This window comes from Gallinula chloropus (genome assembly GCF_964237585.1).
Source record: "Gallinula chloropus genome assembly, chromosome: 3".
Taxonomy (NCBI): Eukaryota; Metazoa; Chordata; class Aves; order Gruiformes; family Rallidae; genus Gallinula; species Gallinula chloropus.
Window position 1 is genome coordinate 54,935,188 of NC_140087.1, and position 27,888 is coordinate 54,963,075.

The following is a 27,888-nucleotide window of genomic DNA, read 5'->3' on the forward strand; positions in this document are numbered from 1 at the left end:
AGCCCTCCCCAAACACCCACCGATGCTGTCTGAGGGGTCTGCACACTCCAGACAGAGTGGCAGGGAGCTGTTAGGCTGCTGCCCCGCCACACGCTCCCTCCTCCCAGCCACGTGCGCAGGGGCTGCACTCCGCCGCTGCTTGGGAGCGGCAGGAGGTGTAAGCTAACACATTTTCATTTGCATTCCCTGTGGGCTGACAGTGCCGTGGTAACTCCAGTGATTCAGACTGCAGTTTCATAACAGGCCCAAGCCAATCCATGGCTGTGTTACTGTGGGGAGGCTCGGTCCCCGCTCCTGTTTTTATCCTTGTCTCATGTTCCCACGCCCTCCCCTACATCAGATCTAGCGCCCGTGCGGCCAAGCAGTGAGACAGATCAGTTCTCTGATCTGTTTGAAGCCTAAGCCAGTCAACACTGACCGAGAAACATTAGTTTCCACCCAGATCAGCAAGCTGCTGTGTGCTAGCATGATAGCTAGCCCCATGCCAAGGAGAAAGAGGTTAGAAACGCTCCATTCAGCAGCAGCATGATCTTGGCTCGGCTTAAGCCAACTGTGAAACCTCACCCTCGGTCAACACCAGGCAATTCATTAACTCAGCTGTGTATCCAAGCACTCATACTCTGGCTCCTGGTTCACACAGGGAAAGCCGCCTGTTGCTCTCTTTCCCCTGTACCCTTTGGGCTCGGACCGGGGGAACGATCCAGCTTCCTTTCTGTCTCTTTTCCAGACTGTTCTGGGAAGCTGCGGGCAGGAGCAGTCCCTGAGTTTCTTGCACTGACGTTGCGTTGTCATTGCACGGCCATGCATGGGAAGAGCTTCTTGCTCACTTACTCAAGGTCCCTTCACATGGCTTGAGAACTTAGAGGTAACTAAACTACACCCACTGTAGTCTATCAGTTGGGAAACATCAAAACCAAAGCACACCACATCAGCCATCAGGAATTTTTGCCCACTTCCTGACAGATTTCCTGATGGTTCATTAACAGTGATTAATCAGCCTGACCGTTAACCCCCTGCATTCCTGAGAGATTAATCTCGATACAAGGCCCCCTGCCTGCGACTCCTTTCCTTTCTGAAACATCCCACTGCATGAAGTTAGTCGCTGCTTCTAAAACAGATGCATGAATTCCCCCAGAATGTTATCTGGTTTGTGGTGAATGTTGGGAATAAACCACACAACATTCACAACTCTGCAATTTTTAATTTGTATGTCATCTAGAAAGCACAGCTGAAAGTGTCTGGGGAGCTGGCGTTACCAGGCAGTCAGTCCTGCTGTACATTTCCAAGCCCCTGTACAGCGTCTGTTTCGGAGGCAGGTAGGTAACAGTCTGATCCTTCCACATGACGGGAAACAAACCCAAGTTAAGATCAAGAATGTTGTGTTCAGAACACCCACTTTGCAACATCTGTGGGCTGAATCCAGAGCTCCTGATCTTGCACAGACTGTAATGGGAGTCACATGAGCTACCCATCCTTCAAAAATGAGGCGCAGCTTGGGAACCCCAAAACTAAGGTATCCAAAATTAGTTAAGTAGACCTCCATGAGTTGCCCACAGCTCTGCTACACCCTCAGGCAGGATGAGAAGAGGGGAGCTCCCACCTCCCTGTTCATGAGAAAAATACTGCAAGATGTCTGTGAGGTGATGGCTTTCTCTTAGCGCACACTGACGAAATCTGGGAGGGAGCACGGGGAGAGCTTTGTTCTGCCAGGTAATAATATTCCAGTGTGCCACTCAGCACCGGGGAAGACAGTTATCCTGTGTTATAGACTAAACCCAGAAAGCCAACAAAGCATTCACCCACAGGGAGCACTCTGTTTTCTGAGTCACTGAAATCACTCAGTGTGATGATGCTCATATAAACTCCTTTCAACTCCAGATAGCACTAATGAGGGTGACGAACCTCAATGAGGGTGAAGAACCCAGGGTTCTTCCTTTACACAGTGGAGTAAGAGCACTGAACTAGGAACTCCACACACCCTTCTCAAAACAGTGGATCCAGAACCTCGCTGATCTTGCAAGATTCCCATCAGCCAAACATCTCACCCCTACTCTGATTCCTAGGCAGCCAGTGTGATGGATACTTTGGCAAGGAATGTTTTCGATTTAGGATACACTTACATGCAAATTTTCAGGGTAAGCTTCAGTTGGCTTTTGCCTGGTACCTGCTTCTTCCCTGGTTTCACACTTGAGCTGTGACCTCTTTAGTTTTACCTGAAAGTTCGTACCTCACGGAGAAACTCAAAGCCAGCAGAGGAAAGCCCCCCCCACGCTCGCTTTTTGGTTTTGCTGGAGTGCACCTAGAAACTGAGGCCATCCCAAGCACAGCGCTGGAAAGCTCTTGCTACACTCCAGCCCCACACAAAACTCTCCAGTGGCGCTCAGGCAAAGGGCAGCATGAATACCAAACTGTGTCAACAAGAGCGATGCCCGCGGAGGGTGCCGCTCGGGGAAACAAGCTGGGCTCTAGCTGAGCGGGGTGCAGGAGCTGTGTCTGTCTCTCCCAAAGTCTGAACTCGCAGGGAATCAGGGCTGGTGGCAGCCCGGCACTAAATATAGCAGCTCCTCAGAAGGTTGATTTGTACTTCTCAAACTGGTTTATCAAGCCTCAACAACACGCAGCTACTCTCCTACTCTAATCAAAAGCTTCACTTATCTCACTTCCTTGAGAAGTACTTCACTCCCTTCGCGATGCATGTCACACTCACGCCAGCTTGTAATTTCTCCTAACGAAGCTCACGCTGCTGCGTTAATTCACAAATTTCATCTAACAACACACGAAACTAGAGCCCGAGCCCTGCCCAGAATGCATCCCCGTGCTCTGTCAGTACACTGCAAACGCTGGCAGTGGGTTTCCCTCCCAAACAATGGGCTCCCCAGCCGGGAGAGAACTGGCCAGATTGTCACTGACTGCATCACCCCGTATCATGTCAGGGGCTGACGTGGCTTCAGGACCCCACAATCTACCAGCCAAATCAGAAGGGGGAAATCTCCTTGCTGGGCAATTTCACTAGCCACATGTGGGTTTGTTTTTTTTTTTTTTTCTTTTCCTCTCAGACTGAAAATGCCAAAAGACTCTCAGTGATCCCATCTAATCTGCGGAGATGCACTCGGAATGACACAACTGCCATCTCGCCTGGAACTGATCAAAAAAACATTCTTTTTTTGCACGAAAGCTCCATATGCTCGAGTGCCTCTTTCAAACCGCAGCATCTAGCCTTTGTTGGCTGGCCACTGCTGCCGCCTACCTCTGAACTACATATCCTGGAGGGAAAAAAAAACAACCACCAAACTTCAGGAGGCATTTTTTTTTCTTTTTTTTTTGGTCTGAGCTCACTCTAGCATTGTCCTCTTGCCAGCTCCCTGCATTCTTTTTCCTACTGTTTGCCTAATCTTTTTGATGAGTACTTGAGTTGTAGCTCTTCTCTCTTTAAGTTCAGCAAGATGTGACCTACGAGCCAGAGCTGCTGCTCTGCTCTAGAATTTTGTTCTCTGCCACCCACCCATTCTGTTGTCCTTAACCAGTAGGGCAAGGGGGCACCTGCACCTCGCTCATGGTCTCCAGCAGCAGGTGAGCCCCAAGGGACTGCTTCTGACAGTGGGATTCCCTGAAAAATGGATCTTTCCAACGAACCTGCTGCTTGCCTGATGATTTCAGTAGCAAAATCACAGGCACCAGTAAGAGGGAACAAACTTCTGGAGACCTTCTTTACTTCTTCCCTGCATTTCTGTGTCTGTTTGTGCTTTGAAATGAATACACCCGATACTCCTCATAGCCATCTGGGCAGTTGACAAACACTGCTGCCAGGATTTGGGAATCCACTTTCCTACAGCTGAGCTGCTGTAGAACAGCTGGTTTTATATCTGTACGTCTATCTCCACTCACAGACACAAAACAAACCCTTGAGAAAAGTGACAAAATCATTACACTCAACTGCAAACCGGCCATTAAAGGCACTCCTGTTGGCTACTGCCATCAATCACCGCGAGTTAGCGGGTTTAGCTTCCTCCCATTTGGCTAGTAGAAGGTGTAAAACATATCCCATCCATGGGACAGGCTACTAGCGATTAACTCCTTTATTCTTGATAAATAAAACTTCTGCCATTTTTCTGTGGTCAGAATTTGCAAAAGCAAGAAGTCTGATTTCCCCACTATTCTCATTTCTCTGTTCTTGTTCTTCTGAAAACCTAATTATGCAACATCACTGATCCAACACAGACCTTTTTTGGTTTCTGCACAGACCAAAATGACTTGGTAATGAAAACTCTGTTTGGGGGGGAAATCAGGTCACAGTTCAGTACTGGCATGATGGCAGTTGGCATTCCTGGGTAACTAAGTAGGCAAGGGCATTGGGAGATGGGTTTGTCTTCTCTGTCACCGTAGCCAGAACTAATGGGAACATGGTGAGAAGAGTAGGCTACATTCCACAGTAGCCAGGATGGTACCTGGTTCTGCAGAGACTAGATTTAAAGAAGAAAAGGAGGCATATGACATTTGTAAACTAACTAAAAATGCAAGGGGTAAAAAAATGCTGAGGAGTTTGGCCAAGAATACGCTGCACTATTACACAGCGGATCACATTTTCAACTTCCTACGGCTCAGGCCAGAAAAAGATACTTGGGAAGGTGACGCTCTGGATGTGCCAGAAGCACCAGCTTCCAGGAGCTATTTTTAACTGCAGGAATTTAATTAGAAAGGATGGCTGCACACAGTTGGTCTTCCTTCCTCTCCATCCTTTGCACAACTCAGATACCCCAGAGTGCTATGCACTGGTACAACTCACACTGTCCTGTGTGCATGCATTAGTGGCCCAATATCTGCTCCAGACACAGGGAGAGCTGCACACCAGGACTGAGCATCGTTCTTGGGGAGACACAATGCTGCTTCATCATAAAGACAAGGGGAGGAGAGAAAATCAAGAAAAGGGATGTGGCACCTTCTGCTGCAATGATTTTTTTACTTGCCTTGCAAGGCACTGTTAGCCCAAAAGAAGCAATAAAAGGGTCATTTCCTGCTCTGCTCTCAACCTGTATAAATGATACTGTTGTTTCATGTACTCAAGCATCTCAGAAGTGAGATGGCACAAAGATAGCTGTGAGGTATTTCTGAACTCGGCTTCCCTAGAGCTCACAGAATGCAATGATGTCAGGCCCAGGTGTCGGATGCTGAACCTTCACATGTTCTGGCCCCCACACAAAACATTTGAGTTGGTGCACGAATGCTGCCAGTGTCCCTACCCCTTTCTGTCCAGACCAATCGAGTGGCTTAACTTCCAAAGCCAAGTATTTCTCAGTGTGTCAGGAGTGGAGCAGAAGCACCTGTCTCTCTATTTCCACAACCCCTCACGGCCTCTTCAAGGAGCATCCAATGCAAAGCAACTCTGCAACCTTCTCACTTACATGTACATCTACCATCATGTCCAGTTCTAAAAATGAGACAGCTGATATCCTGCGAAAATATTTCTTCCAGTCCTAATTCTCTTTGAAGAGAAGCATAAAGAAGAAGTTATGGTTTTATCGAGGGAAGCAGGTTCACTTGCCGCTGGGAGGCCGGTCCCTGTGTGCTGTTGTTCCTCATCCACAGAACAGTTGTAAGAATAGTACTTTACCTTGTGTTGTGTGTACAGAAGTAGTAAATAATGTAAGGTGCTTAGCAACTGTACGCCTGTGTATGCACGTACAGGGAACAAAGCCGTTGGACACAACGGGACAGCATGTGAAACCTGATACTGGTGATGTGTAGCGAACACAACCAACCCTTGGTATTGCTGAAGTAACTGAGACAGAAACTCAGTTTCACCATGAGGTTTTTGTTGCCTGGCACTCTGCAATCTGAGAAGGAGCTTAGAAAACTAAATATGGGGTTTAATCTTTTTATTCTACATCTTCATTAAGTACCCCCTTGTAATTTAATGCAATTTGTGGCAAATGCTAATACTGCTTTGGGCCCACTTCTCTCTGTCAGCTGTATCTCTGTTAAATTATGCATTTCCATCTGGAAAGAAACTGTGCAGGACTGTAGGCTCTCTTCCACTTAGAGTCAGGAATGGAGAGGGATTTAATTAGATGCTCCGTGGTTGAGAAAAGGACTAGAGCAAAGCCTGGGTGGTCTGTGGAATCTTCCACTGGAAAACAAGGCTGCAAATTGTTCTGTACAAGCCTGCTTCTGTTTGCTCGTTCTGTTTACATTGTTTGTTCTTACAGATTAAAATACACAGTTCCTAGGCAGATAAACAGTGTTTCCTTCCATGACAATGTTGTCTAGCCGTTAAGAGAGTAGCAGGGGACAATACGCGCCTGTGCTGCAGTTTTGGCTACCTCATCCCAACCCCCTGTGTCACCTGGGGCAGGACGTTTTAGCTGGTGCTTTGGAGCACCGAATGGCTAATGTTTTCCTCCCGTGTTTCCCACCTGTAAGACGGCAGTAACACAGCTTTCTGCTCTCCCAGGGAAATGAGGGCCCATCCAGCTTGCTCCACCTTTGCTCAGCTGACTGCCAACGCGGAGGGAGGCAGCCCTGGCGACTCCTCTCCTGGCTGGACACCTGCACAGCCTTAGGCCGCTGACCGAGGCTTCAAAAGCTGAAATGTCTTTAGAAGGCCCGAATCAGAGGCAGAGGCTTGTGATGAACCAAGTGACTCCCATCCACACTTCACTGTGAGTCAACTCAGGCGCAGTGATTTCAGTCATGTGCCCTTTCCCAGTTCAGCTGAACTTCGGAGGAGAATAGAGGCAGCTTTAAATAGACTTACAGTGCAGATTGCTGATTGGAGTGTCTGGCAGATTAACTTATTCCTCGTGGCTTTTCTGTTCCAAAATTCAATGGATTCCGTATTTGTAAAAGCAGGAATGCAGAAAGCTAAGTCAGAAAGTGGGCTATGACTGGAATCAAACTTATTTATTAACCTATTTTTGTTGCATGTTCAAGAAAGGACGCTATTATGCTGTCATTTTGTGGGATGGTAATGGGAGCTCTGGGCATAATTACTCTGTGTTGGTGTGTGAATAAACCCCACTGATAGATAAGCTGTTTGCCTGAGAGTAACTTTTCCCTCTTTCCTTGAAAAAGAAAGGGAAGCTGAAGAAAGAAAAAGAGAAAGAGAAAAGGGGAAAAGGAAAAGAAAATGAAAAGAAAAAAAGGGGAAAAGGAAAAGAAAGAAAAAGGACCTTGCCCTTTGTGGTCACTTTACTCCTCCTTGCTACATCCCTGGGTAGGAAAAGGTTAAACGCTCAACAGCATTTTTCTCTTCTTAGCAAGTCAGAGAACTGTACATCAGACACATTGTCTGCCAAATGCTTCATTTACTACCAGCTGCATTTTTACTTTGTTGAGAGATAGCTGAAATAAAATCACTGTTCTTTGTGCAAACGGCATGCTAAATAATGTACGGCTACAAGATTATTAAATAGCAAAGGCATTTGATAATATTAGAGTCAACCACAAGTCCCACTTCTGCTGATGCACAGAATTTTGAGTAATTAGTCATTGCACAGAGTGTTGTATTTATATCCCCTTGAGCCTCAGACGTTAGGCCACAAAGTCAGGAGACAAAGAATTGCTGTTATTAGGAGGACTGTTTTGGATTTATTTATATTCTAAAGCTTTATTTCAGTGTCCACTTCACTCCTCTGGCTCAGGCTTCCTCCAAACCAGAAGATACAGTTAAGTCGGAGAATTTTAGTGTAAACCATATTTTTACAGCCTAGACCTCTCAACTTCAAGCAGAAGAACTTCAATGAGTTTGCAAAGCCCCCAAAGAAGCACAACTGGCCTGAGGTTATGTGACAAGCCTGGGAAAAAGGCCTCCCAGGTTCTGTTCTGATCTCTAACAGACTTCTCATGGTTTAGATGCAACGCATTAATAGCAGCTCCAATTTACGGATAGATAAATTGGGATACAAAGAAGACAAGTAACTCTCCCAAGGATTTACAGCAAGCCTTTTTCAGAGCCCTGGAACTCTTTCTCAGTCCTTTGTTCAAATCACTAAACCACACTGCCTTCTTTAGACCACGATTACTGCACAGGCCTGAACACTGTGACATATCTAAAATTATATAGCTATGTGCTTATACGAGGCTTTATTACAATAAAGATTGTGTAACATCTGCAGAGTTCAACACAAAGCTGCTCAGTGAGCACTCTGCTCCTTGAAGACAGTCTTTTTCATTCTCCCCTGTAGTAAAAGAGCCAGATCTAATAGATTGTAATAAGAAATCGGAGGGAACAGGATTTGAACACAAAACATCTGATGACAAATCCGTATTGTAGAGACAAGCCTTCATTTCACAGAACTGACATGAAAAAATAATGGTAACATTTATGATTATGACAAACTGTGTATCATCCCTCTCTGAGAGCGTTGTGCAGGGAAGGACTATACAGAATAAATCATACTCGTGTCAAATTCCAGGCACAACCGAGTAGATTACATTTTGGATTTTATCATGTCTCATAAGTGAGTTTCGTGTTTCTAAGCACAGCACCTCAACCTGTGAGCAACTTAGCTTCCTTCAGCAGGTTGTGCATTCTGTCTCTGAAAAGCACAGCCAGGCAGGGCAAACACTGGTAGCATCATAAATGATATGGGAAATATTATGGTTGTGCTTAGCAATACTGAGAAACTGAAAATTCTAGGTTCTCCAGAGGACTCAAAAGGGAGGCCATGGACTTGCTGTGCTTACTAGAGGCACTGTTGTGAAAAGTGATTCCAAACTTTTCCCTAAATGTTGTGTGTCCAAGTGTCTCCATTTGCCTTTACAGAGAACACATCCATGCCTAAGCCAGATATGCAGATGCCTCATCTCCTGATGGTGAGTGTGCTACTGCAGGAGTTGTGGGCACACAACATTGGCACGTGTAAACCTAGAAGTCAAGTACCAGCTGACGAAGAAACTTTAAGCACAGCGACTGTACTACGTATTTAAAAGACCAGATAGGGTGGAGGTTAGAAAGTCACCGTACAGGTGCATATGGATGTTACTCAGCAGTGGTTACAAAAACTAACTGTGGAGTACTTCCCTCCCCACAGTGACCTCCATGCTGCAACCTGAAAATGAGGGGGTGGCAGCAGGGCAGCTCTGGCGTCCTTAAACCAGAGAGCACCCCATTTCTCCCAGATGGGAAAGATTCTGTTTGTGCCAATCCTTCCGATTGGAAGGATGGATCCAGGGCAGGACACCCCACCTTGAGCTGCAAGGAGCAACCATAGTAAAAACCAAAGCCCTGAGCGCTGGCATGCAGTCCCAGAGCCAGCAGACACGTTCCAGCCTGCCGTAGCCACCAACCATGGGAGTGCCCCATGTCCAGAGGCATGGACACTCCTCTAAAGCCCAGACCCCGAGTAACCTGAAGACGTAGGCAGCCTGACTGCCTCCGTAGAGCCCATCTGCGCATCCCAAGCCCTCAGCAGGCCTCCAGCAGTACCGCAGGGGCTTGATGTGGTCCCCAGCTGCCACTCCAAGCGCTCGGCTCGCTACGATCCCATAGTGCTTCTTTGCAAAATGGAAGGGAACTAATCTCACTGCTGGCCAAATGCCAGCTTTGAGTAATTACATTCTTCTGACAAATTTTCCTTGGCAGTTCCAATGGAATATAATTAGTAAATGTAAATAGATGTAAATAGTGCTGTAAATGACACTTCGCGGGATTGTCAGAAGCGGAGGGGGAGAGCGGGGCCGAAGGGGCGAAGAGAGCGGAGCTTCAGTCTCCAACATGGGGACCGCGTGGCCTTCCCTGTCACCGGGCCCCGTACGCCTCCGCCAGGACGCGTGTTCAAGGCTACCGCAGCAGTAGACACCCCGATCCAGGATCACTGTCTGGTTCATCACACAGATCACCCACTTCACCTCAACTAGAATTGTGACCTGACGGTGTTGGGTCATGTCCCGCAGCTGCGCTCGCCAGCAGCTGCTGCGTTCCACCTCAGCTGTGCTGCCTCAGCAGGCAAACTGCTTCGAACACAGGCACACACACACACACATGCAGGCGACTGCAAAATGCATGTATGTGATATTATTGTTTGCTAGGAAATGCTTACCAAAATTGTGAATGGTTTGTGAAACCTTCTGCTACCACCCCAAGAAGTGTCATATAAACGGAATTACATAATTACCCTTCCCAGCTATTTTAACGCAGCTTCATGTGCTACTTTTACCTAAAGTGGGAATAGCTTCTTCCAAAAATAAAGTAAATGCATATATTTAACTTCATGTAGTCAAGTAGATTTAAAAGCGACTATTTAAAGTAATGAAAATAGAGCCTAATGTATGCCTTTCTTATATTATCTACCTATTAGTGCTTTTAAAAGTGTCAAATGTCTCTTACGTATATCATCTTCTTCAGATACAAATCGATACGGCTAGTGGGCTTAATCAGACCCTTCTTTCATATAGAAAATTTGAGGGTGATTTTCTAATAATTCACTTATTTTTATTCAAAATTTGCATCTAGAAAATAGCTAGCAGAAACCAGTAAAATGAAGGGAAAGTTTATTTTCTTAACAAAAGCCTGTTGCACTATTTAGCTATAACAGGAGAAACAGATGTTTCAGCTTTACAATACCATGTCTTGCAAAACTTCCTTCTAAACGACTATTCGTGCTCTACATGTTTTGGACTGTGTATGGAGAGCTCTGCTAACAGTCATGGGAAGCATTGCATACATTAGTAAAGCCCACATTAAGATAATTAGCGCTAAAAAAAAATAATCAACAAGCCTTTTTTCTCCCCTTCATAGTATTGATTTAGTGTGGGTGAAAAATGCCAGATTTTCAGTCTTGAAGATTCATGTTCCACCACAGAGCAGGAGATGGAGCCAGCTTTTCCCAGCTTTCTGCCAATAAACTCTTCAATTAACCATCTCCAGAGTTGGAAGGAAGAGCCAGGCTCTATGGCCTATCAGTCCTTAGTCTCCCTGATGAACCGATGAACAGGGAGCACCCCACCTGGGACAGTGACCTCAAACTCCTAATCTTTGTGGCTGCAGGAGGCTGTAGTGAAGCTGAGCTGCTGCACAGAGGGCTCTGGGCACTCATAGAGGACATGGGCATGCTTCCACAGTGGAAGAGGCCTTTGAAGCTCATTTTGTATCTCATATGTGTATCACCTACATAGCAAACTCTGTTTTAACACAGGCCATTTTCATAAGGGCTCTGTAACCTTTTGCAAATCCTGTGATGGGTTATATGCATCATTTAACTCTCTGTCTGGCAGTAACTTTATCTTCTACAGATTCAAGCAATGCCAATATGGATACAGGCAAATAACCAGATGTGATTGGATTACAGCAGCTTTAAAAAAATTACTGCCTGGTCCCTCAAGATGCTGAAGTCAGGGCAGTTTAAGGCAGCAACTTTTGTTTAGTATTAAATGGTATGCTGAGAGCATGAACAGCTCCGGATACTCTGTGGATAGGTGGCTACTTGCAGCTTGGGCTTGTTCCCCTGGGGAAGGATCCACTGGTGACATGCCTCTTAAGAGAGTACCATGTCCCACCAGAGCGTGTAGCATTTATTCTAGCAATTGAGCTATGCAGGTTAGCTGAGGATGACATTGTTTTCCTTGGTGTTTGGAAGGGTTGCTTTAAAACCACTTGCTTTCAGGCAAAGCGATAATCAGCCTGAGCAGCGTAAGGCTTTCATAATGGAAGGCCAACACATCTTTTTTCATTCAGTCTGCAAGAGTAAACCGAGCACAGCTGTTTTACTGAAAACAACCCACTGGTATTTAAGTAGATTAACAAAATTAACTGTGAAAATCCTCTGCTATGTGAAAGCCAATAACCTGTTGGCCACAAGGAGGCAGGGCAAGGATTCAGTAAACTCGAAGAAACTGCTTTTATTAAAAGAAAACAGAAAAAAAGAGGAGCGTTAAATTAGTTCAGTCGTGAAAGCCTGAACTGCTAGGCAAGATAAAAAGCACTTTTTCAGAAAAGCCACAATGTGTGGTTTCAGTATTGCTGCTTTATTCCAAGAGCAGCAAATATCTTAAGATATCAAACAATAGCTGATCTGTCAGCAATTTTCTGCTTCTTTTGAAGCAGCAGATCACACATGTTTCTTCTTCATCACTTCTGTGTGATGCAGAGAAAAACTCTAACGCTAAGCTTTGATAGCAACAGTGGATTTACCAACCCAGAGCAAGCAGTCATATGGCCAGGTTCACAAGGTGTTACTCTGAAGCTACTAAATCCTTCTTCTGGGCAGCTTTGGGAGCTCTGCATTTCACCCCCCTGGCACCTCTAATTCTGGGCTAAAAGTAGGCAGAAATGGTGTGGTGTCTGTAGTCCCCTACCAAGAAACTTCTGCACAGTGATGCCTTCCTTAACCAGAACTTTAGAAGCACTTTATCAGCACTAACTCAAGGTCAAACTTCTAAATGACATAGGAGCAAACGAGGAAAAAAAAGCCAAAGTATCTCCATTTCAGAGTTAAATTGAAAAGGATTAAATGTAACAGTGGAACAAAGCCTTCCACATATCAGCACATCACAGTCCAAACTATGAGTGATATTATGTTTTAAGATGAAGTGACTTTACTCCTCGCTCTGCCACTGCATATGCTACTGAGCTAGGTAATTTCAGACCCCTATGCCTCTGTTTCTTCATCTTTTAAGCAGTTGCTTTCCTTCTTTGTGAAGCAGTATGAGGTCCGTGGATAAAAAACATGCTACAAGAACTAGTTATTATTAATGCAATTCAGATATGGAATGCACCAGATGGTAAAATCTCCAGGATTTTAATGAACTATTGTAACAGAACATATGTAATATGATGTTATTATAACAGGCATTTAAATGTATAGTTAGTACATACAACGTGACCCACTCTGCTCTCAGTAACTCCACTGGAATTATTTTGGATTTATGTCAGATAATACTAGGAACACAAAATAGCCCCATATGTGCAATGTGGTAAGGTTTTCATAGCAATGTTATCTTAACTATTGCCTGTCTTGTTTTTATTTTTTGCTGGGGGTATTGTATTTAGTGGTCTGTTTGAGCATGCTTTCTGCATTTCATTCTGAGCAGAAAGCAAAATAAACGCTCTCATGTCAAGACTAAAATGCCCCTCCCCAAGTACCCTTTACCTACCACCACAAAATAGCCATCATGAAGCAGCAAGAACTTTTAGGTTTTTTTTTTCCACTACATAAATTACATCTTTGATGACCTTATGCTAGTCTTGGTAAGCTATCCATGCATCTGTCAGAAGAGCCAAACATTCTGTTTCAGGCTGCAGGCAGCAGTACCTCCTGTCTCCCACAGCATTTGAGCTCTGAGCAAGATGAGTTTATATGACTGGGCAAAGGTGAAAAAACAGGACCGGTGCTGGAGCCACTGGCATCACACATTGCAGCCAGAGACAGGTACAGGCTTCACTAGAGGAGGAACGCGACATTACCAGCATGTATCATCATAATTCTAGCGCATCCACAATACCAACTGTAAAACTCAAGTCAACTGACATTTAATATATGAGAGGCTGGAAGCAAGCTATCAATTTACATCATAAATTAGCCTTTGTGCTAGTGCCCAAAGATTTGGCTGATTACTCACTGCTTTCCCTTAGTACTTAAGCACTCTTTTCCAAAGCAAGACAGTTAAACCACAAAAACGTACCGTAGTGTCCACAGCCCTGACCTTCCCAGCAGGAACGTGCTTTGGAATGGGTTCTTCTACTGATATCATCATGCAGCCTTCTGCTCCAAGAGTAACAATTACGAGCTTACACCCTCTTTCTAACAGCATGCGTCCCACCTTTTCGGCATCTTCAAGGTTGCCAACTGGGATGCCCGTTAAAATTTCTGCCTGGAAAATAACCCACGCAAATGAAAATCATAATCTGACAGCATTCATTTTTGGACAGCAGTTGCATTTGAAAACAGCATTTAATATCTTTTAAAAATGTGTATTATAGGATGATCATGAAACCACTTCCTACACTGATACCCAGCTATGTCTTGCTCCTCATTTGAAGTCAGCATGTACTTCGGGCACAGCAGACTAACAGAGAGCAGCCTGAGCAGAGACACAGGAGGCATGGGTTCTGTTCCAGCTTCTATGACTTGCCTGGCGTGCAACCCTCAGTAAAATCTCATTTCTCTCACATGTCTCCATTTCTTCATCTGTGAAATGGACACGACGACACAGCCTTGGCAAAAGCATTTTGTGCTCTGATGTGAAAAATGCTACATAGCAACCGGTCACTATTATTGAGGGATATTTATTGCTAGGTGAGAAGCTTTTTAATTCTTTTTGAAGTTCTTGGTGTTCAGCTAGAGGGAAATCACAAGGGAAAAATCTCTTCAAGAAAAAAGAAAAAGCTCAATTTTGACCGCCCTGTTTACTTTAATATATATATTTTAGATAAGAATACACAAAAGTTATCTGAAGCCCTCTTTGGGCAAAGGCCCAGTACAGGATTATTATGTATTTGTGTTATGGCCATGTCCATAGGCCTCTGTCAAAACCGAGAGTCTTCCGTGTTGGTTCTGTACAAACACAGATAAACTCTTCCTCTAACAGATGGTGACCTTAAGTCAACTTCTCCCAGTTGGCTCTTAATATTTATCTCTTCTAATTCCACCCAACTAAGAGCAAAATTTCCCAAAAACCTTTAACAGAGACTCCAGAATCAAGCATCCTTTTCTCAGCTTCATACATTTTCTTGATGGCATATAATTTTCCAACGTCATGAACTTTTTCTTTCGGCAGGGAAGAGGACAAGAATGAAACAGGAAGAAAGGGAAGAGAAACCACAGCGTGTTTTATCTGAAACAGTCTAGCAGGCAGAACTCCTGCCTTCAATTGGAAGCAAACAGGCTTACTGTATTTTGCTGTCTTTATTAATCTTGTCCTGCTTACTTGAGAAGAGGGAAGTCCAACTTTATCTTGCACTATGAGATTGTGCTGGATCCTGAAAAATGCTGTCTGAAGTATTTTCAGATAACTGCCTAGTAACTGGACGTAGCTTCCACACACTTAGGGCTTATTTTCAGTGGAAAACTTATTTTGGAACCTATTCACCAGCTACACTTCCTGACCCCTGCTGCACAGGCAGCTAGGCTTCTTGGGAAACAGCTGCTGAAATCTTTCAAACTACCTTCCTCTGCATTACTGGAACTTGAATTCAGCACACATACTTCTCGATATGATGGAGTGTAAACTCCAGCGATTAAACAACTGCTCCATGAAGCACAGGCCATGCTGGTTGTAAAAAGAGGGAGGGCAGACAGCTGGGGACAGGAACTACTACAGCCATCCCAAAGTAAGCCGCCCCCAGCTGTGAGTCAGCACCCGCTGCTCGCCACTGTCATTTCCTGTGTTGCAGCCCGACCCAGGAGACAGAAGCCACCCTTAGGCTCCAAAGAGCCAGATAATGCCAACACCCTCCCTAGAATTTCGCCTGCCCTCAGCAGAGTACTCACTGGTTTTAATTTTCAAACTTGCAGGAGGGAGTTCTGCAGTCCCTCCTTAGACAACTGCAGAAATGACTTCATACGCTGTTGATCTGAGGGCTACAAGGCAGGCTCTCGTGTGGCAGGCCTTGGTAGCTAAATTTGTGCACCACAGGGACAAGGTGTGGTTAACACGTACACGCCGTTTCAAACTACACTTTTTAACCACACCAATCCCAGACAAGGACACGTATGAATATGCTTTAAACTATGAGAAAGTAACTAAACCTATTCGCTCTTCTCTTTGGCACGTCACCATCCTGCTCATACTTCTCTTGCAGTACAAACTATTGGAGCAAAGTAAACCCTTCTCACTTTTTAAAACGTTATCAAAGTATTTTCAAACATGAAAAAATGTTTCCAAAAAGTATCTCTCAAAACCTTTAGAATTTATCTTCTTGCAAGGCTTGCAAGGAGTAAATATGCTAAGGAGATATAAATATATATATATATCTAAGGAGATATACAGTTAGTTAGTTAGTTATATACTTAGTTATATCCTTACTTATAGTCTATATAACTAAGGATAGATAATGAATAGTATTAAATATATACATATACTCTCTTCGAATATTAAAGCATCTAATGAGTCTGTGTGTCACCACAAATTTAAGATCTCTGGAGCAGAAACTATGCATTCCTGTATTCAGAACACCTAGCACATTCTGTTACAAGAATAAAAATGGATTAACACAAATCCTGGAATGAAACTGGCTAATGGAGTTTCCAATGTATTTCATGATAGGCAATAATTCCAAACATTCCACGTAGGTTGCAAAGGTTCCAGGACAAAAGTGGATTTAGTTTTGGTAGAGAAACAGTAAATCTAATTTGGGTTTATTTATGCGTTATTTTCACTTCTGTATGCTGACAAGCAAGGTACATGAAGTACCTGAGTATAACATTCTTCCTAACGAAACACACACGCTGTAGGCTTAGTGTTAACGTTGCACCCCTCTTTGTGACTGCTGTGTCCCAGGCCAACAGGATTTTTTGCCAGGGTAGTGACAGAATTGTTCTGCAAAAATCTTTCTTTTCACCTTTACACGGCTTACACCAATAAACAAAATTCTTTTGAGGAGATAAAGAGCCTGTATAAAAGTAGACCCTCAACTGCTTGAAACCACTATCATCTAACTCATCTACAGCAGGATGGTAAAACTAAAAAACACTGGAACAAGCTGGAAGAACCATAAAAGCAGCAGAAGCCAGACAGATTCTGTGCCAATAATTAGAGATTGCGGTAAATGTCAACTGATGTTAAATACTGTGGTGAGTTTTTAAGTTCCTCCCTTTAGTAGAATCTTATTTAAGAAACAAACTGTGGTACAATTGAAGGAAATAACTAATGGTTATGTAAAGAAAAAATTAAAGAACAATACTAAAAGCCCAATGTGGACATTTGCCATAGCACTGTACAAAAGAACAGCAAATTAAGAATATTATTTTTCTGCAGCTCGTCTCATAAAACTACTCAGTTAAATGGACTATTAAAGCAAGGGGACATTCCACAAAACTGCTGTCAGAATAAGCCCATGACAGATATTATATAATTAATCTACACAGAATTTTCTTAATTTTCTTTACAAAGGTGGGAGGGAAATTTAACTGATGCTTTTAATTTAACTGATATGAAGGTTCTTGGCCATAATCCTCACTAATCTTAGTTAACTCTCCATGTCTCTTCAGACTGTGGAGTCTGGTCACAGTAAGATGACACAAACCAGCACTGCTACAGAAAAAACTGGTATTTTTTCTTTCCCCTTACACTCCTGCCCACATGGTCCGTTCTCCTGTGCCAGCACAGCCATTTATGTGGCCAGGAAACAAATTGGATTGCAAAGCAGATCTGTGTTAAAATTAATGCCACCCCCGATCCCACAGCCGTAGTGGCTAAAAGTGAGTACGAGACTATGGTACGAACCCTTCTGAGCTGTGGTGTGTTTGGGGCAGCCTATGGCTTACACAACCACTTTCGGGGAGATGTTCTGAATCCCTGGCTCAGCATTTGCAAGACTGAACCTGTAGCATGGTATCTAGTTTTGGCACCCCTGGCACAAGTTAAGACACTGACATACTACAACAAATCTAGTAGAAAGCCATCAAGGCTGTCAGGGGTGGGTGGGGGTGGGGGGGTGTGCAGAGAACAGGACGTACAAGAAGAGGTTGGGAGAAGAGAGTTTGTTCAGCTTTGAGAACACAAGACAAAGGGGACAGCAAAATTGCTGTCCACAGAAATGTAATGGTTTGGTTATAAAGAGGACAAAGCCAGAGTCCTCTGGAAGGTGCTCAGGGATAGGGCTAGAGAGAACAGGCACAAGCTGGAACATGTGAAACTCCATTATTAGGAGAAGCTTTATCACCATGAGGGTGATGAAGCAGTGGAACGGGTGCCCAGGGGTCGTGCAATCTCCAAACTCAGAGATTCAAAACTTGACTGGAAAAAGCTGTGAGCAATCTGATCTAAACTGGCCATGCTTTGCCAGGGTGATGGACCAGAGTTTTCTGGAGGTCTGTTCCCAACTTCTGTGATCCTGTGATCCTCAGCAAATATAAATTGGTGAAATAACAAGAAGTCTTAATTCTGTGGGGAGCAGCCCATCATTTGGACCGCTTTTCGTGCACCTAGCACAATAACAAGTTTGAAAATGTTGCCAGGTACTGCTGGAACAGAAATAAAAAATAATAATAGGGAGACTGTGCCAGTTTTAAGGCTAACCCATCTAAAACTACCCATGATAATTTAAAATATTTTTAATTTTAAATATTGAAACACAGTAAGCCAGTTAGATACAAACTTGGCTTGGACCTTAGGGGATTTCTTTGAGAATGACAGAACAAGAACTCAGTCTCATGAATTCTAACACATGTGAACAGTCCCAAAGAAGTAGTGAGGCAGACTTGGTGTATAAGCAATTGCAAGTTCAGGCCACAAGCCAAGCTAGTTCCAGTTGTTTCAAATTATAAAATTTTTACATACATGCAGGCAGAAATACTTATCATGCTAGAATAATTAAAAACTGATTGAAATGAATTGGCTGGAAGCTATTCCCTCCCCTCCTAAAAGGAACATCTTTCGTTTTAGACTAAATATGGGAAATTTCATAGTTTCCAGCCACTGATAAAATGGGGCTTAGAATAAAGTTGGAATTAAAATATACTTTGAATTGCTCCTACAACTTCTACAATAGTAGCTTTCCATTACTTAAAGCTGAAAGGCAAATTCAAGAGATGTTCTAAAATGTTTTCATTCTAAAGGACTATTTTTGTTTTGAATGCCAGAGATACCATTATTTTTTCTTAAGAAAGACTACCCCAAGTGTTGATCTCTCTATATTAATAAGCAATAATTTAAATGTCCTAATCCAAGACTCAGGTGTGGTTTTATAAACTTGGTATTCTCTGAATCTTCTAAAAGTCGATACTGCATCTTAATTTTGGGCCTGCTGACAAGAATTTCCATTATTAATATTTCTGCCAAAATGATCCAGCCTCACGTAATGGCCAGTAGCACTTACAAGGGAACAGAATTTTGAATAGGAAAGTATCTATTTTTCTGTATATTATGCACCTTGCACCTTTACAAAATTAGCAGCAAACTTGCCTATTTAGTTGTACTGCTTTCTAGCACTGGAGCCTCAAAGTATTCTGTTAGCTCTTAATTAAATCTTTTCTAGGCCCTTCTTATTTGGATCAGCAAGTCTGATAGAATTTTGCATTAGGGAAAAACCAGTTGCCAGTGTTGCATTCGAAATAGCTTGACAAACGAAATCCTGACAAACCAAACCATTTGGTGTAACCATTTTCCTCCTGCTGAAGGGTTCCTCAGTATTCTTGGAATGACGTAGCAGTTGTCCTTCAAAACATTTAGGACCAAACTGAAATGCCTGATGTGTGATATATTCTGGTTCCTAACCTGCGGGGCCATGTAATTGCATGCACACTCCAAATAAGAAAAACAACACATGAGCTGTATTGACATTGTGGTTGTGCCTAGAGCCAGACTGCAGCGAGGAGCTGCGCAAACACGTGGGGGGAAAATGGGAAGCATTCCGAAGGGCCCATCTTGAGGAGGGTTGTCTCTTTTTCAACATTTATAGATGACCAAAAAGAACAACCATCAGTTTTTCACTAAGATGACATTGGATACATTTATTTTTCATTAGAAGAATTAAGGGAACGGAGAACTAGCACATTCCTGCACAAACCTCAGGGATTAGGCTGTGCTACATCTGGGAATTAACAAACTAGTCTCAACAAGTCTGATCTTTCTGGGAAAAGATAAAACTGAACTACAGGCTAAGCAAAGAGAGAACTGATAACCTTGCAAGATTTGTTCTGAGTTTTTTTTGTTCACGAACCACATAAAAAGAAAGTAATGTCAGACATTAAAAAAAAATATTATTGCAACAAGCAGAGTGAAAAGAACAGCTTGTGAAGAGCCTTCTAGACAAACTAATGGTAGATAATTCACTGATAGTATAATTTTGTTTGCTTTTCTCTAGCACATAAATCCATAAGAACAAGCTGTGCTGTTATACCAGATACTGCATCTGATTTCATTAAATCCTACAGCATTTAATGAAGGATGGAGTATGAAGTGTGATGATCTATTTGGTACTTGTATGTTTGGGACCTGACAGCCCCGTGGCTGTCTGAAACTATAGCTGACATTTTAAAACTTCTATTCTGTGTCAAAGACTGCAGATCAAACCCGCTGACCTTAATGACAGCAAATGCCAGAAACTTCTGACTCAGTTCTAATGCAGCTAATCACAAGGACTGGCCCCTCTTCCTCATCTCTACAGCACTAACCCACCTCGTGTGAGATGTCTTAAGCTAAAGGGCGAGCTTGCTGTTCTGCAGCTAACAGTCTTTGTTACAAACATACCATTCACATAACATCCACAAACCACAGGATTTCATACTTTAAAGGTATTTCTTGGTCAACAAGAAAGATAAGGACATCGTGTGATAAATACCTGTAAATCTGAATAGCTAAGAAAGCCAAACCAAGCAGTAACAAAAATCAGTGTAAATGCCTTAGCATATACATCTGTGTTATAAAGAATGTCTTACAAGCAGCGGAACTGCATAGCTCTGAAGAGTTTGTCTTTAAACTCAAGATGATTTATTAACTATTTGGAAGAGTTAGTAAAGATAAAAGTAGAAATCCTTTTTTTTTTTTTCCCGATAGTACCTAAATATCCCAAATAAAAAATAAAAGATTCCCAAAAGGAGTAAGGCTGGGACATAAATAGGATTCTGGCTAGAAGGAAGTTATTTGAGACTTAGAAATACCAAGTAGGAGAGGCAATGGAGCTGGAACAGAACATCTCAGCAAGGCAGCTGTAAGCAGCATGTTCAATAAATTCGGCCATAAAGAATAAAAATTTTTAAAATCTATAAAATAAGAATGGCCATTGTGGCTCAGAGCAAAGGTCCATCTTATCCAATTGCTCTTTTCTGACTGTGACTGCTAGTAGATACTGAGGGAAATAAGAAAGAAATGTATTAATAGGTCTTTTCCCAGTACATCTTCTGGATCATCAAAGTCTTTTAGGTACTTCCTGATTTAAGATGATGAAGGAAATGCAGGTGCAGGTGACTGAATGGATGAAGTTTAAGAAATTAGAATTATCTTTAAGATTGGTAGAATTAACTTACTGCTTTTAAGTGCCATACAGAGATGTGACTGGTAACCTTTTTTTGGCTATGTAAACATTTATCTCTATATCAAACTTCTCGAGTGCATACATTACATGGATCTGAAACTAAAGAAAGTCATGAAAGAAAACAGAAAACAGATGGCATATGAATATATAACAATTACTAAAAAAACAACTTTCAAATTTGTGACATAAGAAAAACAAATGCTTCATTTTCCCTCTTTTCCCAGCAAATAGAAAGGAACAATAGCAATAGTTTGCCCCTGAAAATTAATTCAGTAACAAATTGGACACACAAAGAAGATTAAATCAAACACAATTGATTATTACAGCTGTGCTAATGTAATTGATTTTATTGTAAAGTATGAAAAAATTACTGCTAAAAGCAAAGGTATTTCTGTGCCATTCTTGTTCTCAGAATATGCTAAGAACCCACACTTGGATCTGCGCTCCCATGATATGGCTGGCAGGAGCTTCCATAGGTCTACCATTTCCATAAATTCACAAGAGAGAAGCCTCCTCAACACTAGAGAGCGTATTTCTGTGTCTGACTGTGCATGCAGTGATCCCAGCTATCTCCCAAAGGGAATAAAAGAAAACAGCAGAAAAGAATGCAAACTGTACATACCCCCCTGCTCTGCAGAACAGGTAGATGAGTGAGCAGGGACCTATTATAATTATACACCTGTATTTCTTGTTCTCCAAATTCAAGTAATTTTCTTTTCTCCATGTGGTGGTAATAATAATAATAATACACCCTGGCTCCAGCAAGCTAAAACTTCTCAAAGAATGTCTCTTTCAAGACTGTCCTCTAGCAATAAAGTATAACAAAGGGAAAACTTTAACATGTGTGCTGTAAAGAGCGATGAGAGAAAAGTCAGGAATAGACAAGTAATGAGAAACAAAGTTTTGCTTCTAACATATGGGGGATAAGTTTTCACAGGGGGAAAAAAAAACTAACTCGTGACATTATGAAAAAAGCAAACAACAAATGACATTTACTAAACTGGTGGGAGAGTATGGGTGTTCTCAGCCCAAAATGTGCACCGTTCCACTGTTTAGCCAACCCAGGGGCACAGTCCAGGCGTCAGTGCTTTCTGAAAGCATGAAAAAAACACCATATGGGTGTCCTGCAAGTGCCCTGAACAAGAATAATCACTTCGCCTTAGAACTGAGTTCTTAGAGATGTTGGACTCTGCCTGAGCCAACAATGACGTTACTGCCAGTTGCACTGGAAACTTTGCTTTCCAGAGCCTGGAGGAGCTGTGGCATCTCCCACCTTGCTGTTCTGCTAATTCCTGAATGCTCTGGAGTATCTGAACTTGGCACAGCATGCTGAAACACCCCAGAATGAAATTCAGATGTCCAGTTGGGTTGCTTAGATTGACCCATAAACACAAGGAGACTCATGAAATGAGAACTTCGATATGGTTTGTGATGGGTTTTAACAGATTTCAAAAGAGGGCAACTGAGTCTTGAAGAATTTACTCTGACAGACACGGTCATCAGACAAATATCCTATCAGCAAGCAAGGCCATGCTTTTCTCTTAGCTCTTCCCCCTCCCCTTCACCCCAAAGCATCATGTTCATTGCAGAAATCATGTTTGTGGGAGATAACTGTAACTATGGTCAAGGCACGGCTCCTATCTACTGGGTTGCTTCTCTAATGCTCTTGAGGGTGAGGGGAAGGAACACAGCATGCATAAAACTCATAAATTGGAAATTTAAACAAAGGCCTTATGAGACAAGCTTGATTTGTCTCTTGTGAGAAAAATAATTTCCTCTGGGAGAAAAAACACCCTTGAATTAGAAATGAGAGGGAAAGGAGGAAAAAGTAGGGAAAGCATACAGTTGAAGGGCCAGAGAAACGGATTAATTGAAAAAATACCTGAGAGGGAGAGGCATAGGAAGCTAATATTGACCATCAAGTGCAGCATGCGTGCATCACCTCCTGGCAAGCGAGTTTAAAACTGTCAGAACACTGGCTAGTGCATTCCTGCTAATCCTATCAAGGGACAGCAGAACAAGGACAAGGATCTATTTTAATATTTACCACTCGGTGATAACATTTTAGAAGTCTCCTTTTATGGATTTGTTTTACTCATCTACTTGTAAGGCAGGCTGGACGCAACCTCCCCGCCACAACCAATCTGAGCGCAGTCTAAACGTATTTCAGAATAATCCTCTCTGCTGGTAAGGTCAGGGATCAACCGTGGCACCTCCAACAGTTGTGTGTGTAAGAGTACCACGCCTCAGTTACCCAGCTCCCTAGGATGCACTTCTGAGAACAGAATCTCTCTGAAATGTCACTGCTTAAGACTCCACTCCTTCTTTAACATGACATATGACCGTTACCTCAGTTTCGTTGCAGCAGAAGATATCAGAAAGGGTATAAAATTGTGGATCTAGGTCAGCAAGGGCTGGAGCTGGATTAAATAAAGTTTTTACTGGAAAAAAAAAAAGAAAAGAAAAAGAAAGTCTAAATCTGTAGCATTTTAGATTCATAAACCATTAGCTGAAACACCCCTGTGGTTAATTCATGGCCTCCAGTGTTTATTGTTAACACAGAAATGGCTCTGAGTTTCCCTGTGCTTGTGTTACAGAATTGCTAAAAGTTTTGTTTACTATGTTAAAGTTCCCTGCTAATTCTTGTGCAGGCACCTGTCATGGTGGGAACATGACGGAAGAGTAACAAGAAAAGTAACCAAGATATTATTCGATTAAAAAAAGGGAAAAAGCTCCTTAGACAGTAATGCAATTTGTTTAACTGATGATTATTAACAAATTTTACAAGAACTGCTTTAGTTCTAGAATTTTTTTGGTGGTGTTATCTGCATTCTGCACATGAAGAAACAGGGGTATGGAGTAATGAAGGGCATGTCCAGACAAGGAATTAAACGTGCTTCAGAACGTGTTACCTAACTTGTTCAAACTGCCACATTATAAAACTGTAGTGTAGACCAGGCACTGTATATTTTTAATGTGCTATCTGGCAGAGCTAGACCTAAACTTAACACGTGGTAGAATATGTTAGTTAATCTAACTTTAAACTGTAGCCTAAGGCCCCGTGTAACAGCAGAAAAGGTTTGTCATGAGGACAGTGTAAGTGACTTACTCACTGTTAACACAGGAAATCTGCAGACTTGATTTCTCACTTTGCCAATTTTATGATTAACACTCTGTGTCTTAACCACAAGGCCATAATTTTTATATAAAGCACACTCTCTTATTTCAGTACTATTCCTTATAGTAAGTGATCGAATCTTCCAACTTGGATGCCTAAATTTTCAGTCCTAAATGCATGTTTAGACCCTAAGCTGTAGCTTATCCAGACACCCTGAACACTTCTGAATCCCAGTTAATACCCTAAAAGAGAAAGATGCAGAGAGACTTCTGAAATCTGAGTACTGAGAAGTTTAGAAAATGGTGGTTTTGATTAACGATGGAAGTTTTAGCCTTTGACTGTACAACTTCATCAGGTCTCTCTACCCGCCTCGTTAAAAAGAGTAATAAAGCAACAAAGACATTTACTCAGAGGCCAGAAAATGCCAGGATTAGGATTTCCAATGAAATCTTAATTTGGCTCCCTTATACTATTACAATACAGTATGTATTATAATAAACTCTTTAATTATATGATCACATACCACTGAAAAACAGCATGTGATCACATAATTAAAGACTGCAACATAATACATATGCAGAAAGGAGACAAATTAAGGTTTCACAGGCAACCTTAACTCTTGCATTTCCTATTTTCTGAATTGCAACCCTAGCAAAGTTTTTTAAACACAAATCTTTAAGTGCACTTTTCTAGGTAGAACAAACAAGCAGTGTACATTGGAAGACAAACTCTGTCAATGTGGTATGATACCAACATACACATGGGTCAGAAGCAGTGTTGGGTTTTAAGTAACACAGACTGTATCATGAACAGGGTGTAGCACGTTACTATTGGTTTGCTCCCATGTTTCGTATCTGCTGAGCAAGGGGGAGATAGAGGAACCCCATCATGCTTTTTCAGGCTGTGAAGAAAAGCATGGCTTGTGAACAGGGTAATCTCTTTGGTCCCCCTGAAGAACAGCAAATTATTTTCTGTCCAAACTCTTTCTCTCCCTTTGCCAGGATCGATTTACACTACAGTTTATACCCGCCTCATACAATTATTCACAACCTTCCTTTCCCTTTCCTTTTCCCCAAGATTGTCACAAGCTCTGTAATAATCAGTGCTATGATGAGAACATTTGAGAACATGAGATGTCCCCCTCTATCTTACAGGTCCAGGTGACATTCACTGATCAGAAGCAAAGGGTTCTTGCCTGTGTGTCCACATTCCTTTTCCATCTTATTCTTTCTTTCCACAAGAATGAAGAAAAACAAGCAAAAATACCTCCCTTGAAACAGAGGTTTGAGGCATCTGGGTATGCATCTGTTTTAAACAAAAATAGTCTAGTGCACATCCTAACATGCAGTACTGCATTATACATGAGGGTATTGCAGGCTAAAAGAAGGGAAATTGCATTAACAATTTACAGTTGGCTAAGGATAGATTTTTACAGTGCTACAAACTCAGCTGTTTACGTAGATTTGACTGCACATGACATTTGAACATGTGTAGCCTATTGCTTTAAAGTAGAAGCCACCAAAGTTTTGCCGGCATGAGCTGCACAATGATAGCAGACTGACAGCACAGAACTAGAGCTGGCCCACAGTGAACTGCTATCTTTTCTTGATATATTGTGCTGTCTACAGCTGCTAAACGCTTGCATGTCTGTTCCATGTATCAGGTTTGGATTTTTTTTAATTGACTTTAAAAAAATCCTCTCTTTTCTTCTGTCACGGGTGGCATCTTGCCATACAAGGGTGACAGAAGTGTGAAGCAGCTTACCAAAACTATGCATAGAGTTAGAAGTAGACAAAAAAAGCCATGGATACTGACTCATGACTCAACTACGGCCCATTAACTACTAGATTAAGAATGCTTTTATGCATTTCCATAAAACATAATGAAAAAAATACAGTCAGCTCTGTCTCATGTATTTTAGGCACTTCAGGCCCTACTCATTTTTTTTTAAAGTTTCTAATTTTCAGTTAGATTTTTAAATCCCATTTCGACATTTCAAGCATAAGTCAAAATAATTTCTCCCCATGCACAGTTCTGTTTACCGAGTTCCTGACTATCAGCACCACAACTTCAGAGGCACTCTCTCCCAGCCTCGCATCTAGCGCGGCTGCTTAAACCAGCACAAAACACATGAACGTGAGGCACAAAGTTCTGCTACACCTGATGTCTTTGTTGGAGACTGAACACCAGTGTTCACAACAGGTGCAGAACAGACCTCGGTGCAGCAGGGTGACTGAAGAGTCAACAATGCCCACGTGCTATGTTCTACCCCAGCAAGCCTGCGCTCAGCCGCAGGCCATCAGGTAGCTCTCATCCCATTTCCATCCCTGACCTGCTGCATGACTGACCATACTATGAGCTGTCCCTGGTCTTATCTTTCAGATAGACATGAACATATTTTAAATCCCATATAGATGCCTCACTTGCATAATTATTTACTTAACTGTGTGTTCAAATACAGTGGTAACCGTCTTTGAGCAACTGAAGCATTACGGGCACTTGAACAAGAGAAACATGATGTTGGTATCGAAACCCCGTCCTGTTCAAGCAAACTGTTGGTGTTTATCTGCCTGTAAGCCACACTGGAGGAACAATGGCCTACATTTAAAAGTACAGCACAGTAACAATTTACTAATGATTTCCCAGACCGTGTCTCTGTCTATTCAGTGGCAGTATGCCAAGTCACACTCTAAGAATTCTGGTTAAGAAGAAAAAGCATATTTTCTGTTTTACTTTAAGGATGTTAACTTCTTTATAGAAACCCACAGCCATAGTTACTGCTATGCCGGGAGAAAAAGGGCATAAGTCTGGTTTTCAGGTCATTTCACTCACTTTATTGTGTGTGGAACTTTACTGACTTGCATTCATTATGCTTGTTCTGCTCTGGAATAATACCAGAGTCTAACCCATAGTTCCTGACCTAACAACATTATACTGTATTTAGTCACAGCATGAAAATAGGAGGCAAGGCAGCGCTAGACATATACGGGGAGATTATAAGGGTATGGGGTGATTCGCCATTCAAGGTAAACGCTACAAAATTTTAAAACTTAATTCAGTTTTCATTAGTGTAGCATGAATTTGTTGGCTATTGTTTCATTTCTAAATAAAACTAGTATGACAGAAACCAGAATAGATCACAGGATCTTTATTTAGAAAGCACGATAAAGAATATTTTTCATGCAACAGAAATGAGAGAGACAGAATGGCTTATGCTAAATTACCTCCACTGGCACGTGCCATTTTCAGAGCTTCAAGAGAAACAGCAGGGTTTATTTCTAGCTGGCAAACAACCACTTTGGCTTTACAGATGACATCAGAAGCTCTCTTCAGGTCTTCACCGTTTAAAAGCAGGTTGGCTCCTGGGACTATGACAATAACATTCTGTCCTAAAGAGAAGATACTGTGCTTTTTACATCAACTTTTGCAGTAACGTATGTAACAGAATTCCTTGCTTTTCAACAATACATTTCAGATGAGTATTTCGATTTGCTTTCCAAAAAAACCCAAACACTAAAAATGTATGCACTACTGACATTTTCAAGTATTGACAGGCTTCAGAAGATAATCAGAAAGATCAGTGGGCTAATGCACACCACACTACACAGTAAATGTGGTATACATTTCTTTGGGCAGTCAT

General features: G+C 42.3%; 1 protein-coding gene across 1 annotated transcript in view; it reads right to left on the reverse strand.

The window, feature by feature from the left end:
- RBKS (ribokinase) overlaps positions 1-27,888 on the reverse strand; it is a gene marked incomplete at its 5' end in the record, with an annotated part of 67,821 nt that overhangs the window by 6,110 nt on the left and 33,823 nt on the right. Inside the window, 3 exons of the mRNA XM_084261652.1 lie at positions 13,618-13,806; positions 23,480-23,571; positions 27,473-27,637. Coding sequence (XP_084117778.1) covers positions 13,618-13,806; positions 23,480-23,571; positions 27,473-27,637 — 446 coding nt within the window. The remainder of the gene's footprint in view (positions 1-13,617; positions 13,807-23,479; positions 23,572-27,472; positions 27,638-27,888) is intronic.